This window comes from Myxine glutinosa, chromosome 2 (genome assembly GCF_964187855.1).
Source record: "Myxine glutinosa chromosome 2, kmMyxGlut1.1, whole genome shotgun sequence".
In the NCBI taxonomy this organism is placed as follows: domain Eukaryota; kingdom Metazoa; phylum Chordata; class Myxini; order Myxiniformes; family Myxinidae; genus Myxine; species Myxine glutinosa.
In genome coordinates, this window is record NC_136262.1 from 73,990,638 (window position 1) to 74,007,125 (window position 16,488).

The 16,488-nt window shown below is 43.2% G+C and overlaps 1 protein-coding gene across 4 annotated transcripts in view; it reads left to right on the top strand.

Annotated features, from left to right (window-relative positions):
* LMNB1 (lamin B1) overlaps window positions 1–16,488 on the top strand; it is a 90,122-nt gene extending 73,634 nt beyond the window's left edge. For 3 of the 4 annotated variants that reach the window (XR_013622686.1, XR_013622688.1, XR_013622687.1), the window contains exons 7-12: window positions 2,950–3,160; window positions 3,427–3,534; window positions 5,122–5,241; window positions 5,325–5,411; window positions 8,218–8,778; window positions 15,314–16,488. Coding sequence is in view for 1 of the 4 variants with exons in the window: in XM_078773427.1 (XP_078629553.1) it covers window positions 2,950–3,160; window positions 3,427–3,534; window positions 5,122–5,241; window positions 5,325–5,411; window positions 15,314–15,355 (568 nt within the window). In the remaining 3 variants the exon portion in view is untranslated. The remainder of the gene's footprint in view (window positions 1–2,949; window positions 3,161–3,426; window positions 3,535–5,121; window positions 5,242–5,324; window positions 5,412–8,217; window positions 8,779–15,313) is intronic. The other variant, XM_078773427.1, reaches the window with a different exon arrangement.

A 16,488-nucleotide genomic window follows, 5' to 3' on the forward strand; every position in this document is an offset into this window, starting at 1 on the left:
CAGTGGAGGACTTCATGCTCTCGTCTCTCTCGGTTTACCCCTCCCAGAACTCGAGTGCTCTAAAGGGATACGCTTAGCCTAATCTTCCTGTGGTGTGGGTCTAACTCGGAAGCTTGGATGACGGGAGTCCTCTCCCCTGTACCATTGAAGCATGTGTCCTCCGCCATGTAGGAATATTGTGTGAAACATAACCTGGACAACAAGGCCTTGATCATCATTGACAATGCCCATGGTCATCCACCCAACACCGAGGATGTCGCTGACAACAGTATGGTGGTGTTTTTGCCACTCAATACAATTTATTTGTGGCAACCAATGGACCAGGGCATCATTGCAACGTTCAAGGCTTATAATCTTTGGTGCATCGTGAACCATATCATAGTTGGGTGGCATGGACAGACCAACCATCCCAGAAATATGTCTTATTATTTCAGGTTTTTGTTGGTGTTATTTGTAGCAGTATTTGTATTGCGTTATTGTGAAAGAAAATATTGTTGCGGATATGAGGACTGTATATTTTTTTGATTGTGTGAATTATTATTATTGTTTATTCTGCGCCTCCTGCCTCCGGAGCTGTGTAAAGGTCAAAGGGCATCCCATAATTAGTCCATAAAGCATCCACACCACAGCCAATCATAGAATACCCCTGTTCAATAGTTATATCTTATTATGTGTTTTAGGGTAAGGCTGTGTCTCCCATTAATTGAAATACTCCATTGCACCAGTGAAAAGAGATAGATTCCCTTCATTCCCACTCCCAACACTTCCATTCCCCCCTTTTCGTCAATTGCAATTCGCATTGCCAACTGCATGTTGGGCGGTTTTCCCTTCATCCGCCATTGACCACGAGGCAGGGTTGGGGAAGAAAGGCGGGTCCCCACCTCGTCATAGAGGGGAGGAGTGAGTCAGCCCCACTCAACCAACCACGAACAAGGGGTTGGACTTGGAGAGGGTGTGGAGAGAAACATCGAGGAGGTTCGCGAAGGTTGAGGGGCGGGGCCTATATAACCCGCAGGCAGGGCGTGTCCAAGGCAGATGAGCTTTTACAGGCAGACGAGAGGGAGCCCAAGCCATTGAGACGAGAGGAGGTCCAAGGCAGATGAGCTGAGAAGAGAGAGGGTCCAAGAAAGAGCTGAGTTGTGAGGTCCAAGAAGCAGAGATCATTCAAGGAAGCACCAAGCCTGCTATTCGTCACCTTGCTTGCGAGCGGCAGCGTCTACAGCAGCAGCAGCAACAACGCTCGCCAACCGCTTAGGGACCTGGACGGCAGTTCGGAGCAGGGCCGCGAAGGAACGGCGGCTGCCCAACGTGCGGATCGTGCTGCCGGACCCAGTGGACTTTCCTCTCCTTCCAGCCAATTCCTGTCATCATTCCCCGTGTGAGTCGTCTTCGTTTGTTCTGTCCTGGGTAGGTAATTAAGTCTGTATAAGCTAAAGATTGCACTGTGTCACCTGCGTCTTATGTGTTGTAAATAAACGTGACTGCTTTCTTTTTGCTTCCTACTTATATGTGTAAATAATAAATCCAATTACTCTTCTGTACGTCTTCTCGTCTTATTCCTTTTCCTCTTTGCATTCGGTCGTTTTAGAGTTTTCCAGATTGGGCAGCTGCGGTGCGATACGGCCAAAGTTTGGGTGGAATCGGGTTCTAGTCGGGGAATAACTGTTCGGTCGCGGTCATACCAACCGCTCGGTCAAAATAACATCTTGTCCGCGACCCGCAACAATATTATGCTAGGGAGGCCAACATTTTTGGGGCAGAAATGTGTCCCCTATTCTTTACTTTTAAAATAATGGGAAAAGTGTTTTCGATTTAGATTTGTTTGGTTTACATTCCGTTCTCCCGGAACGCATCACATTCGTAAATCGAGGGATACCTGTATAACATTCCAGCAGCATTTTGGTAAAACGGACTCGCAAATATCATTGTTGTGCTGTTTCGTGACACTGTTGTTTGGATAAAAGTAGAAATATATCTTTATGTAAACCTGTGTGATTTATCTGCAAAGAATGTTCCCAAAGTCATGTTTTATAAGTTTACCAAAATGATTTTCGAAAATGCAACTGGTGTATCCTCACATGCATAGTTGAACCTTTAAAGTATAAAACATTTATTTTCTCTGGTGTCGATATCATGTATTCCACCGATAAGTGGTGAGCATAGCAGAATTTCCATTAGGAATTTGTACTACTTTGATTTGAGAATGTTGATGTCAAGAAGTGTGCTTATAGAAGCACACCTCTTAACTTGACTCGGTGCGTTAATGGTTAGACCATCCGTTCTAAGTTTTGGAGGTCGGCGGTTCGCACCACAGCTGAACCGTACCAAGGATTTGGAAAAATGGTGCATGCTGCTTTCTTGCTTGATTTTATTTATTTATTTATTTTTAGGTTCAATTCAGCCTAAGCAAGGCTTCGAGCCACCGAATGTGAAGGGCTAGAAAAAGAAGAAGAGGAAACCTGGCAAAACCTTTACCTAGTCCTGAAACAAGAAAACCTCTTTACAGCACCACTGTGCAGGAGGGATTAATTAGGCCAAAATAAATATATATATATTAATAAAAAACAAAATATAAACTTGGCAAAAAAAAGAACTTTCCTACCCCCATTGGGCATTTTAGGAGATATCATCTCCATACTAGATGGCCATTGGATCCCGAAGGGAGCTCAACCGCCCTGTGTCAGGTGTTGTTTTGCTCAGTATTTAAAAAAGACAGAGCATGGACAAGCATATCACAGGCTTTGATGAGCTGAATGGCCTTCTGCATTGTAGATTTTTGTAAGGGTACTCTAACTCCTAATAATACAACATTGTCTGTTTTTGTTTTGACGTTTCAAACACAATGGATGGTTTACAGCTCCATCTGGCACATCGTTAAATAGTAAGTGAATGGAGTATGTACTTGCATTACAAAGGATTAGAGTTTGAAGATCACTTTATGGACTGCAGGCTACACCTGTCGCCCAACTTGGTGTTGAGGAAGAGGGAAGCACCCTCTCACTCTGTTCAAGGCTCACGCAAGCGAAAACGCGTTGCGTTCTTGGAGCCGATTGGTGAGAGTCGGAACCTGTCCGTGCAAGCCACTACTAGCGGAAGAATCGGCATCAAAGATGTGGATATTGACGGGATGTTCGTTCGACTGGTTAATAAGTCTCAGGAGGTGCGCACAATGTCATGGTGAAAACCTATGGTGTTTTTTGACATTGTCACAATTTACAAAGTCTTTGAAAGTTATGCTATTGTCAGTAATAAATGGACTAGCATTTTACCTTGATGTTCATCATTCGAGCAATGCAACTTGGTAACAGTTAAATAAATCGTAATAGTCCAGAAATGTTCACTCCAGAGTACTGTTATGTGGATGTTCCTACATTGTTCACGCACATGATTGGCTGGGTGTTGATATCAAATGATATTTTCCCATAGGACCAGTGCATGGAAGGTTGGACGTTGAAGAGACAAATCGGACACCAAGCCAAAATAGAGTACACCTTCCCCTCTGATTGTGTTTTGAGTGCTGGAAAAACAGTTACGGTATGTGCTGGTGGTGTTCTTCATTTTTTATAAGATCGTTGATAAGGCGTGTTCTTTTCAGATTCTGGCGAATGCGATGCAGCAAATATTACCAAATTGATGATAAATTTGAGACACTTGGAGAATGCAGTTATTTAATTTTTTTTAATTTGCATTTCACACAGCAATTGTTCCAAAAAACAAAACTCGAAAATCCTTGAATAAAACTTGAATGTACAGTAAGACTTTGGGTGAGAACAGAATTTTCATGATTTTGCAGAAGTTGCATTACTTTATTTATTTATTTTCATTATCATGTGTTGTGAATTGTTGAGAGGAGAGTTGGGGATTGTGCGGGTGGGGTGAATTCCTTTCAACATTGAAGCGCAGATTTCTTCCTAACCAGCTGACATCCCTGCCGGTACGTATAAAGGTTTTTTTTTATGCCTCCTCTGGCGAAGTTGCTGGAGGCATTTGTTTTTGGGTTGTCCCTCCATGCATCCATAATATATTTTCGTTACCGCTAAAATTTAAGAACGGCTGAAGGGATACAAGTCAAACTTGGTAAAAGTATGTCTAATGATGTAAATATAAACTGATTGATGAGGTCAAGAGGGCAAAGGTCAAGTCAGACATCCTGCTGGGTTAAAAATTCTGTTACCTTGCTAACTTATGAACCATTGATAGGATTTTAACCAAACTTGATAAAGTACATATCATGATGCAGAGGTGAACTGATTAGATTTCAGCAACAAGAGGTCAGAGGTCATGTCAGTTGAATGGCCGAAGGGTTCTTAAGTCAAACTTGGTACAAGTATGTACAATTATGTAAAGAATAACTGATTAGATTTTTGGATCAAGAGGTGAAATGTCAGAGGTTATTTTCAGTAAACTAAGTGATTCTTCACCATTGAGAGATTGTGCCAAAAAAAAAAAAACGATACAGTATATAGCATGATCTCAAACGGTTATGGGTGGATTCGGAAGAAACTTGATCGACGAGTTGTGTAGGTGATAAGAAGAAGCCAATTCGATTTTTGTTAAAGTCTGGATGCAGATCCGGCCTATCAGTGGGATACAAAATGTAAACTGTTCAGCCCGGTGGATGTATGCTCTCTACTGCGTGCTGTTCTACTTTCTTTTTATTTTCAAACCATTATTCTTGTACATTCATGGTAATCATTGGAATTTGGGCATTGTCGGCATTTCAATGTTCACCAATTCATCAGTAGGGAAGAAAGCCATAAAGTCCTTGACACTTATGCCTAGGCCCTTCCGTGTATTCGATGGTGGATTGTTTTCCAGGAATTGAACCAATTGTATACAGGTATTTATATTCCGTATGCAGAATGGAAATTAATATACCAAGGGCCATAGTCGTCATGGGACTTACACTGTGTGTAAGTAGTCATCGCACCATACTGTATGACCTCAAGCAAGGAAATGGAGCCATTTGGGCCATCATTGCCTTGGTGCACTCCTGAGTTAATTTTTGCTACAGCTTTAAACCTCAATCTTGTTGATAGTTTACTGAAGCCAAATTAACTTTATCTTGATCGGGCGACCCAGCTTTTACTGACTAAGTGCCTCACGTTTCTTTGTGAGCAGGTGTGGGCAGCCAGCGGAGGAGTCTTCCACAACCCACCTACAGACCTGCTGTGGAAGAATCAGAGTTCATGGGGAACCGGTGACGACATCCGCACATTCCTCCTGGACTATATGGGCAAGGTGAGTTCGCACGTCTTGATACATTCATTTGTCGATTGCCATGTTTGTTTGGCATGGATTTTGATGTCTTTTAACCTCGACAGGAAATCTCTGTAAAGAATGTGCTTCACACTAAGATCGAACATGTTGAACATGCAATTAAGAAACGCCAAGATTGTCTTCAGGAACAGGTCAGTTGGCTTTGTCACGCTGCTTGTGCATTTCTACTGTCTTTTTGTATCTCCTAAGTCTGTTTCATGGACTGTTTAGGTGAAGGATCTGGTGGAAGTGTTATGCGCTCTCCACCGTGAGAAACTGAACTTATATAATTGATGGCATGAGCGATGTGCAGAACACCCAATTTCACATTTCCAAACAACATAAATACACCCGCAACCGTTGGTGCACGGAGGTTATGCTTTCACCTCTGTGTGTTTATTTTTCTGTGAGCAGCTCAAAAAATTGTGGCCGGATTTGTACGACACTTGGTGGACAGGTTGGGTGTGTGACGAGGACTGATTGATTCAATTTTGGTGAAGATCTGGATGCGATAACTCATAAGTGATTCTTCACCATTGAGAGATAGGGCCAAAATGATATAGCACGATGTCTCAAAAAGTTGTGGATGAGTTATGATAAAACTTGGTGGATGAGTTTGGTAATGACAAGAACAAGCCGATTACATTTTGGTTTTAAAAGTCCAGATTCAGATCCGGCTTATCATTGGGATACAAAAAGTAAATTGGAGGTATGCACACTACCGAGTGCCGTTCTAGTTGCTTCATGCAATAACCGTTCAGTAGTTGCAACTCGTGCACCCTGAGGTTTTTATAGAAGTGATAGGCATTCTAAGCAAAGTTGAAACGGTCTTTTTGAGACACCATTGTTTGGATCATCCAAAAAATACACTGAATACATTATTTAGGAATCCATTGCAATACTGTCTGTCAGAAAATTATAGGGATGAAATAATTTAACACCTTGGTGGATTCCTCCATTAGCCATTTTGCAAAAAACTCTTGAATGTGAGGAGAGGAACTGTTTATAATCTCAGAAGATGTTGTCAAGCCACTCGATCAACAACAGATATGCCAATAATTGGATGTCCAAGGATAACGACTCACACTCAGGACCGATACAATTAGTTTCAAACTGCAGACACACTCCCTGGACCTTAGAAGATCAATGTCAACACCATCTTGAAGTACACTACTCACAATAAGTTAGGGATATTGTGGGAGTGAGTTTTTTTATTATTATTATAGGGGTTAGGGTTATGTGAGGAGGTCATGTGAGGAACCACCTCTAAAGGTGGTTATATATAGGGGTTAGGGTTATGGTATTGAAATCAAGAATGCTGTGTTTTTTCACACTCATTAATAACCATAGAATTAGGACCAACAACTTTTTTCAACATAATTAACACACAAAATCAACCACACCGAAGCACCTGCCAATATCCCTAACTTATTGTGAGTAGTGTATGTCCATGATGCTCGTCCTCCTGTTTAGCTTCCAGGCCTTGCACTGTGACATGATGCTTGTCCTCCTGTTCAGCGTCCAGGCCTTGCACTCTGACACATCCAAGCATGCTTGCAGTGGCAAAATTGGTATGTCTAATGGACCATGGGCAAGTGTTATGTTCAGTGACTAATCTAGGTGCCTCCTTGAAAGGCAATGATGGTTTACAGAAGATGCCACGAGTGATTCGTCCCAGTATGTCTGGAAGCCATCAATTTTGGACACTGAAGTGTCATGATGTGGGGTGGCATTGATGAAATCTTTCGTGCTAACTTGGCAGTCTGAATATCCATGGCAGTCTGATGGCAGATCGATGCAATGAGATCTTACATGTGTTGCCTACCCTTCAGCAACATGGACCAGGAATCATGTTTATGTTTGATAATTATCACCCTCTCTATGGGTGATAATTATCACCCTCGACCTCGATAATTATCACCCTCGATAATTATCACCCTCGATAATTATCACCCTGATAATTATCATTATAATGCTCTTGTTCACAGGGCCATTAAAACGAGGAACCTTGTTAATGGCAATGCTAAAATCAGACACCCTGGCCTGCCATCTTCCCAGATTGAAGTCAAATTGAACATCTTTGGCACATTATTGAACTTTTCAAGGCAACCACAAGTTCTCAATGAGTTGGAAAAGAAGCCGATTCAGGAATGTAATGGTATTCCCCTGGCTCAGATTTGAGTACTCATTCGGACAATGTCATGAGGTGACTGTGCAATGCAGTTATTGCAGCCCGAGGTGGACATTTCCAGTATTTGTTGGTTAGAACAGGAACTTGTAATTTGTTCAAGGTGCCAGCGATAACTCGCCTACTCTTCGGGAAGGACAACTTGGGATCTTTAACGTCCACCAACAACCAGTGATGGCTGACGTGCCCGTCGGCTTAACATCCATCCGAGAGACCGCGTGCATGCACTCTGATACCTATCCTTGTGTGCAAAACACCAGGATGAGTGCTTATACAGTCGTGGCCAAAAATATTGGCACCCTTGACCTTTTTTCAAATAATGCACTCATTTTTTCGAGAAAATTGTTGAAATAAAAATATATTTTGGTATCCACATATGTATTTCTTTGGTTTGCAGTGGAACAAAACAAAAAAAGCTGAAAAAATTACTAAATCTTAGCTTACTCCACACAGAAATCCGAAAATGGCCCGGACAATATTGTTACGGTTTTTAGAACCTTCACTTGTAAAATAATAAGCCTTGTAAATAATTCCCTGTAAATATCCCCATCTTCCCAAAGGTCAGAGATCGCACCCTAGATAGGCCACAAGCAACACGTAGGACACCATAGAAACCTCTTCAGTTATGTCCTTAATATGTGTTTCAGGTAAGGATCTGTTCCCAATAGTTTGACTCTGCGTTGCATTAATCAAATAACCTAGGTCCCCTTTTCCAAATCGCATTCATTTTGCAGCTTTACCCTCTCCAAATTGTATTGCGCCTCTGCCAGACGCAGCCGCCTCAGCGCTCATCTCAAGACGCCATTGACCACGCGGTCGAGTTGGAGAAGAAGGGGGGAGGAGCGCCAGGAATGCAGGCGTGGCCCCATCAACGCGTCACGGAGGGAGGTACCGATGAACCCTCGCGACCAATCCAGGCCGAGGCGTGTTCACCGGTAGGCGGAGCGAAGCGGACGCGGCTTGATACGCGAGGCATGTAATAAAAGCGCCGCCGCGGACTACTTCCAGAGAGAGCCAAGGAGACGTCACGGCAGATGAGCTGAGAGAGGAGCCGCAGACGAACAAGCAGATGAGCCAAGGAGAGCCACGGAGGCGAGCGGCAGAGAGAGCCACGGAGATTGACCTGCAGAGCGGCAGAAATTTGAATTACGTACGCAGCATACCAGCTTTCCCCCACTATATAATTGTCCGGTCGCGTCCAACGACACGCGGAGCTGTTTGCCAGGTTTCGCCTCGAACCCAAAGCGTGGACCGGAGCGTGAGCTTGGAGCCGGACCGTGACGCCTGCCATCTGCTTGGACCCTTCTCCTCCTACCATTACCAACTCCCATGTAAGTCTGTTTGTTCTGTCCTGGGCATGATAAGTAAGACTGTGTGAGCTTGCCCTGTGTCCTTTTACTTCCTCTACTTGCACATGCTTTTCCTTTCGTTTCCTCTCTTAGTGTAATCAATAAATCATATTTGTTCTTCCTACTCTGGTTTCCTCTCATCCGATCGCTTTCGTGATTTCCTCAATTGAGTACCGGTGGGACGATCAAAACCGCTCAGAATCGGGATTAGTCTTTTTGTTAACGGCTCGAATCGCGGATTGCTAAACCGCTCGGCAATTTCCATCTGTCCGTGGTTCGAGCGGAAATTATCTCCCTGCTTTGCGGAGAGATTGGCAAGCAGGTATTTGGGAGCCCATCTTGACCAATCACCCTGGCCAATCTCAACCCCGCAAAGGAGCGTGTAATTTCGAGGACTGGGAGGATCGGCCAGTGTAAAGACAAGGGGATTAACCCCCCCCCCCCTTGGTAAGGGGAGCGCCGACCCCCGGATCCGCAACAATATTATTGGCACCTTTGGAAGTTGTTAGTAATAATTCGATTTCAAGCAGGCGATTCTCCTTTACTTTGGAATTGAACTCACATGTGGTGAGTTGCAGGTGCTTGCAATATAAAAATCACTCATTCAACCAGTTTGAATAGAGGAAATGAGTCATTCTGGTGTTTTGTGGCACTGTGTATACCGCAATGCGCATGGAGAAAAGAAAGAAAACCAGAGAATTGTCTGAGGAGGTCAGACACAAGATTGTCGCCAAGCATGGACAATCTCAAGGCTACAAGTCCATCTCCAGATACCTTGATGTTCCTGTGTCCACCGTACGCAATGTTATCAGGAAGGAAGACAGATGAGACCAAATTAGAGCTTTTTGGTGAAGCACATCATCTCTATGTTTACAATAAACAAAATGAAGCCTTCAAAGAAAAGAACACCTTCCCTACAGTCAAACATGCAGGAGGTTCAGTGATGTTTTGGGGTTGCTGTGCTGCTTCTGGCACTGGGTGCCTTGAGTGTGTGCATGGAATCATGAAATCAGGAGATTACCAAGGTATTTTGGAGTGCAATGTTCAACCCAATGTCAGAAAGCCGGGTCTCCGTCTTTCTGACATCCATGCGTCTTGCAGCAGGACAATGACCCCAAACAAACTTCAAAAAGCACCCAGGAATGGTTCAAGACAAAACGCTGGACTGTTCTGAAGTGGCCAGCAATGAGTCCAGATCTAAATCCCATTGGACACCTGTGGGGAGATATGAAAACAGCAGTTGGGAGAAGGCACCCTTCAAATCTGGGAGAACTGGAGCAGTTTGCACAAGAAGAGTGGGCCAAACTGCCAGTAGAGAGGTGTCGGAAGCTTATTCATGGTTATAGGAAGCGCTTGACTGCAGTTATTTTGTCGAAAGGCTGTGCGACCAAATATTAAGTTGAGGGTGTCAATAATTTTGTCAATGCCATTTCTTTTTATTTCCTGATTTAAAAGGATATATTAAGTTCTGAATCAAAAACAAAGGTTCTGTAATATTAACAGTGAAATAATGAATTGTGGAGACCAAATACTTTTGTCAATTTCAACTTATTTTTAGAGAAAATTGTGAGTTATTTGAAAAAGGTTCAAGGGTGCCAATATCTTTGGCCACGACTGTAGCTGGGTCGAGTGGGATTCAAACCCAGGATAGACCAATCAGAGGCTAGTGCGCACACCTCCAAGCTTCCTCTCCCATTGCAATCTTATGTTGCATTATAATTATCTTAATATAATTCACCAAATGTCCGTCCGTCCTTTCGAAGGTACCGCAAAAACGGCTCAACCGATCGCAACGATATTGTTGCGGATATGAGGACTGTGTTTTTTTTATTGTGTGCTTTATTATTATTATTGTTATTGTTATTCTGCGCCTCCTGCCTACGGAGCTGTGTAAAGGTCAAAGGGCGTCCCATAATTAGTCCAAGAGCATGCACGTCAGCCCATCATAGAATACCCCTGTTCGATAGTTATATCTTATTATGTGTTTTAGGGTAAGGCTGTGTCTCCCATTAATTGAAATACTCCATTGCACCAGTGAAAGAGATAGATTCCCTTCATTCCCATTCCCAAAACTTTCATTTCCCCTTTCGTCATTGCCAGGCCTCGAGTGCCATTGCCAAGAACCTCCCCTCCAATTGCCGCCATTGACCACGAGGCAGGGTCGGAGAATAAAGGCGTGTCTCCACCTCGTCATAGAGGGGAGGAGTGAGCCAGCCCCACTCGACCAACCATGAGCCAGGGGTTTGGCTAGAGAGGGCGGAGGAAGAGCGATCGGGGAGGTTCGCAAAGGTTGAGGGGCGGGGGCCAATATAACCCGCAGCTAGGGCGTTTCCCGAAGAGATGAGCTTTTACAGAGAGACGAGAGGAAGTCCAAGCGGTTGAGTCCAAGAGAGGCGCTTTGAGTTGAGTCCGAGAGAAGTCCAGAGTGGAGCTGCAGCTCGAGCCACCGAAACTGCATTTACTGCAGCTCGAGCCACCGAAACTGCATTTACTGCAGCTCGAGCCACCGAAACTGCATTTACTGCAGCTCGAGCCACCGAAACTGCATTTACTGCAGCTCGAGCCACCAAAACTGCATTTACTGCAGCTCGAGCCACCGAAACTGCACTTACTGCAGCTGGAGCCACCGAAACTGCAGCCACAGCAGCGTGAGGCCTGGACGGCAGTTTGGAGCAGGGCCGCGAAGGAGCGGCGGCTGCCCAACGAGTCGATCGGTTGCAGGACCAGTTGGACCTCCCTATCCCGCCAGCCATCCATCTCCCGCCAGTCCTATCATCATTCCCCGCGTGAGTCTGTCCTTGTTTGTTCTGTCCCTGGGTTAATTAAGACTGTAGGTAAGCTAGCGTTGCACTGTGTATCTAATATCTTCTGTAAATAAACGTGACTGCTTTCTTCCTGCTTATATGTGTAAATAATAAATCCAATTACTCTTCTGTACGTCTTCTTCCTCTTTGTATTCGGTCACTTTAGAGTTTTCCATATTGAGCAGCCGCGGTGCGATACGGCCAACGTTTGGGTGGAATCGGGTTCTAGTCGGGGAATAACTGTTCGGTCGCGGTAATACCACCGCTCGGTAAAATAACATCCTTTAACCGCGTCCGTAACAATATTTTGGGTGGGTATTCCTCGGACTCCTGTTAGTAAAATAGGCTGTATTGTTTTTTCAATTTTTCAGTTTTTCCAAACACGATGGAATAATATTTACCGATATGAACAGTGATGTGGCTTTTGTTGAAATTCTACAAATACTGTTTATTCTACGTATAGTCAGGTTCACTATGTTTTTTCGTTCAAAATCATGGTAGATTAGCAAACCTATACATTTTTGGAAACGTTATTACATGGAAAATCTGAAAATCAATGTTTACATTTGCCAATTCCGACCAATTCGATTCGACCAATTCGACCAATCGACCAATTCCATTCGACCAATTCGACCATTCGACCATTCGACCAATCGCTTCGATCGACCATTCGACCATTCGATCGATTCGATTCGATTCATCGAATTCGATTCGATCGACCATTCGACCAATTTGATTTGCCAATCAATTTGACCGACCTTTGCTTGTGTGGAACGGACTGTGAAAACGATGTGGACTATCTTGTCGGATACGACACACAGGACAGTGATGACGAACTCTAAATGGCATATTCTGTAATCGTGTATGTTTGATGCCATTGACTGCCTGTGTATATTTTGTCATTGACTGCCTGTCTCTGGGCTAACGGCTAGGGTGCCAGCTTAGGATCCTAGGATCCTGGGTTCGAATCCCGGTCGATCGCTGAATTAACGCCAGGGGGGTTGACTCAGCCTGTCATCCTTCCGAGGTCGGCTAATTGAGTACCAGTTCACTGGTAATTCCCTGTTTGTCGTAAAAGGCGGCAAAAAGGGTTGGCGGCAGGAAGGGCATCCGGCCGTAAAACATTGCTTCAAAAAGGGGACCAAAAAACAACAACAACCACGGTTCCCGAAAAAGGCCAACCCCCGCCTTGCGGGGAAAAATGGCCTCTAAAGGTGGTTATTTTATTTTTATTTATATACTGCCTGTGTAGATGTGAAGTTATACTGACTGCATGTGTATATATGATTTTGCTGACTGCCTGTGTATGTTTGGTGATATGAATTATTGTGACACATTTTGATGTTATTAACTGCCTGTACAAAATGATAACATGTATTTGATTATGCAACTTATCGCGAATATAGAGACAGTATTTTGCAATTCAAAACCTTTGATTTGTGTCTTACCATTCCCCATAGCACTAATTTGATACTTTCATTGGATTCCTTGTCCCTGAAAATATAGGTTTAGTATATTTTAAAAAGTTTTTAGGGTAATTAGAGGCAGAAATAGAACAAAATATGTATTTTACAGTGGCCATTTTGAAAATCCAAAATGGCCGCCATACAGGTATCTCTCCAAATGTAAACATTGATTTTTAGTTTCATTATGCTATAACCTTTCCAAAAATGTATAGGTTTGCTAATCTACCATGATTTTGAATGAAATATAATTTATTGACATAGTGAACCTGACTAGTACCAGGAGAGAGTAGATCGACTCCTGACGAACTTCTCCTATATTAACGTGCGGCTCCGAAGTAACATGGCAGGGTGTGCAAAGCGACTGAGAAACAGGTGTAGCGGCCGCTTCCGTGTTACAGATTCGGCGCGCACTCTTCACACATAAACGTGCGACTGAGAAAGACGTGTAGCGGCCGCTTCCGTTTTGCAGAATTCAATCTTTTTTCAAAATGGGCACCATGTACTGTTTAGATTTTTATGATTTGCGTGTGATATGATTCAACGGATGTTTATATGAATCGTTTAAAATAAAAAAAGCCTTCAATTTCTGATATTTTGCCTTTCATTTGGGCTTCCCAATTGAAGCCCCGCCCATAGGGCGGGTACCGTTGCTAGTTAATTTAATTTTATGTTGAGATGTTTGAATAGAAAATCCCCTGAATTGGTTGCTTTTACCATTTCATTGTCGGTACAAGTATTGAAATTCCTCACTGATACATCATTATGAATTATGACTGCTCGTGAGAAGGCCGAATGCCTTAATTCTGTGTTTGCTTCAAAATCTTGTGTCCTAGCCCCTCTCTGTGTACCCACCCTCCCAGTTGTACCCAACTGCTCCTGAGTTCTCTGTGTTTTGCACCTTAGAAGTTGTAAATGTTTCTGGTAACCCGCGACTGACTATGCAACTGGACCAGACGGCATTAGCTCACGTGTCCGAAAAATCTGCTCTGCTGCTCTTGCAATTCATCTCTGCCCTTTTCATCCTGTCATTTACCCAAGGTCATCTTCCATCTGCTTGTAAATCAGCCATCATCACAGCTCCAATTGGTTAACTACAGACCAATTGGTTTACTTACAATCAGCAAGGTCATGGAATCCATCATTGCAGTTGACCTAGAACCATCCGTTTCTCCAACACTCATATCAGATCATCAATTTGGATTCAGATCAGGTTACGAGAGAACTTTGGACATGCTGCTTCTACTCTCCCAACAATGGATTGAGGCCCTCAATATCAGTCATGAGATCAGGGCCATTCAGCTGGATATATCTTGAGCTTTCGATACAGTCTGGCATCCAGTCTTGCTCTCCAAACGGTGTGCCTAAGGAATACAAGACTATGCGAGTGGAGGATTATTGAATTCCTCCATTCTCAGTCAATATGTGGCTCAACAGAACCCTTTCTTCTGTTCTCTCTGTCAAGGTTGGAGTGCCCCAAGGTAGTGTTCTCGGGTCCCATCCTATTTCTAATCTTTATCAATCATCTCACAGACACTCTGGAAAATCATCTTTATCTTTTTGCTGTTGACTCCATGCACTCTTTCTGACAGACAGACAGGCAGCAGCCTCTACCCTCTCCCTCAGACCTTGACAAAATTACAAACTGTTCAAACACTTCAAAAATGTCTTTCCATCCTGAGAAATCACACACGCTCTCTCGCTCACTCTCTCTCCGTCTCTCTGTCTCTCTGTCTCTCTGAAGGGACCGTTCCACAAACCCTCACATCTACTTTCTCAACAACCGTCTCAGAGGTTCAGTCACTCAAACTCTTGGGTCTCACTCTCAGCCATGATCTTTCTTTGGCAAGCCACATTTCAAAGTTGGCCTCCAAAGCCAGATGGTGACTGGGCATCCTCCGTCATGCAGTCATTCCTTGGCACACTTTAGCTCCTATCCACCTACAAGGCTTTCATCCGCAGCTTGATGGAGTACTGCACCCATGCCTCACATCTTTCTCAGTTTCATGCCGTGGAAACCAATAGGCGGTCAGCTGATTTTTGTCTCCATCTACCTTCTCCCTCTGCCCTGCTGTTGACGTTTCCCTGTGGTGTCCTAGCTCTTCCATAGGCCTAGACCATGTGCGTGTGTGTGTTTTCTTTTTGTTTCGTGATATGAGGGAAAGGTGTATTGTTAGCATCTTGCTTTTACAACAGGATGTTTAAGTTGACGGATATAACCTTATGGTATTCATCTGTTTCTTTTACCAGGTGGAATCCACTTCACGAGGGAGGAAATGCGTGATGATGTAATGGGGGTTTCATTGTATGTATCTGAGTGAACGCTATTTTAATGTTGGTTTTGAACATTAAACCTTCCAAAGGTTTTTTTTGTTTTTTTTGTTATTTATAATTATCATCACATATTTCAAACTTTATAACAATTTGTGTAAAAACACTTGTGCTGCAATTTACTTTGCGGATGTTTACTACTGCTACGTGAGTAACAGTGAAAGTTTGAAAGCTTTAAACTCTAAATGCTTCATGCTTGGTACTGGATGTTGATTCCAAAGCAATTTTGTACCAACTTGTTTAGTTTGTTGCTAGCTTGTTTTGTTGCTTGTTGTTTTCAGTGTGCAGCATCATGGGGTGAGGTGTTTGAAAGCACTTTTATGTGAATTATAGAAACGCTGGTGCTGCACTTGTGTGATTACACACAAAGCCGGGCGGATTCACGATGCACTCTTGACTATAGACACCGCTAAGGTTCACAACCTGCTTCCTGCTGCCTGTTTAAAAAAAAAAATAAAAAAAAATCCTTCTCTTCCACCAAACAAACACAAAAAAGTTGAATGTCACATTTGCATCTCTAATTTGGCTCGTGAGGAAACGTTTCATTGCTGTACTGCATTGGTGCACGTCAAGTTTTATGAATTTATTTCCATCTTTTTTCTTTCTTTTTTCCCGAAAAGAAATATACTTTTTTGCAAATAAATTCATGAAAACAACACTCACTATATTCTGACATGATTTGGAAGAATTTAAATACTTGGGGATTTTTTAGAAAAGGCATTGCATGTAATGTTAGTAAAAGCAGACAGACATATGCAATGGCAGGGTCTGGTGAAGGTTTGCACTACTTGAACACATTGTATGCAAAAAAAAAGAAGAAGTTTTTAAACCCAATAAATGCTTTATTTGATTTATGGGATAATTGTTTGTCTTTAACGAATCGGTTTCCAAATAATAACTGTACAAACCTCCACGTTCACGACTTTGTACCCACAACCTCTTTCTGACCACCCTCCGCCTCCGTCATCTGACCACCCTCCGAGGGACCACCCTCCGAGTACTGCAAAATGGAAGGGTTTTGAAAGTGCCAAAAGGTGATTTGTGCTCTGCAGTGTTGAAGTTCAATTGAACAAAATAAAGATTTGAAAACAAAA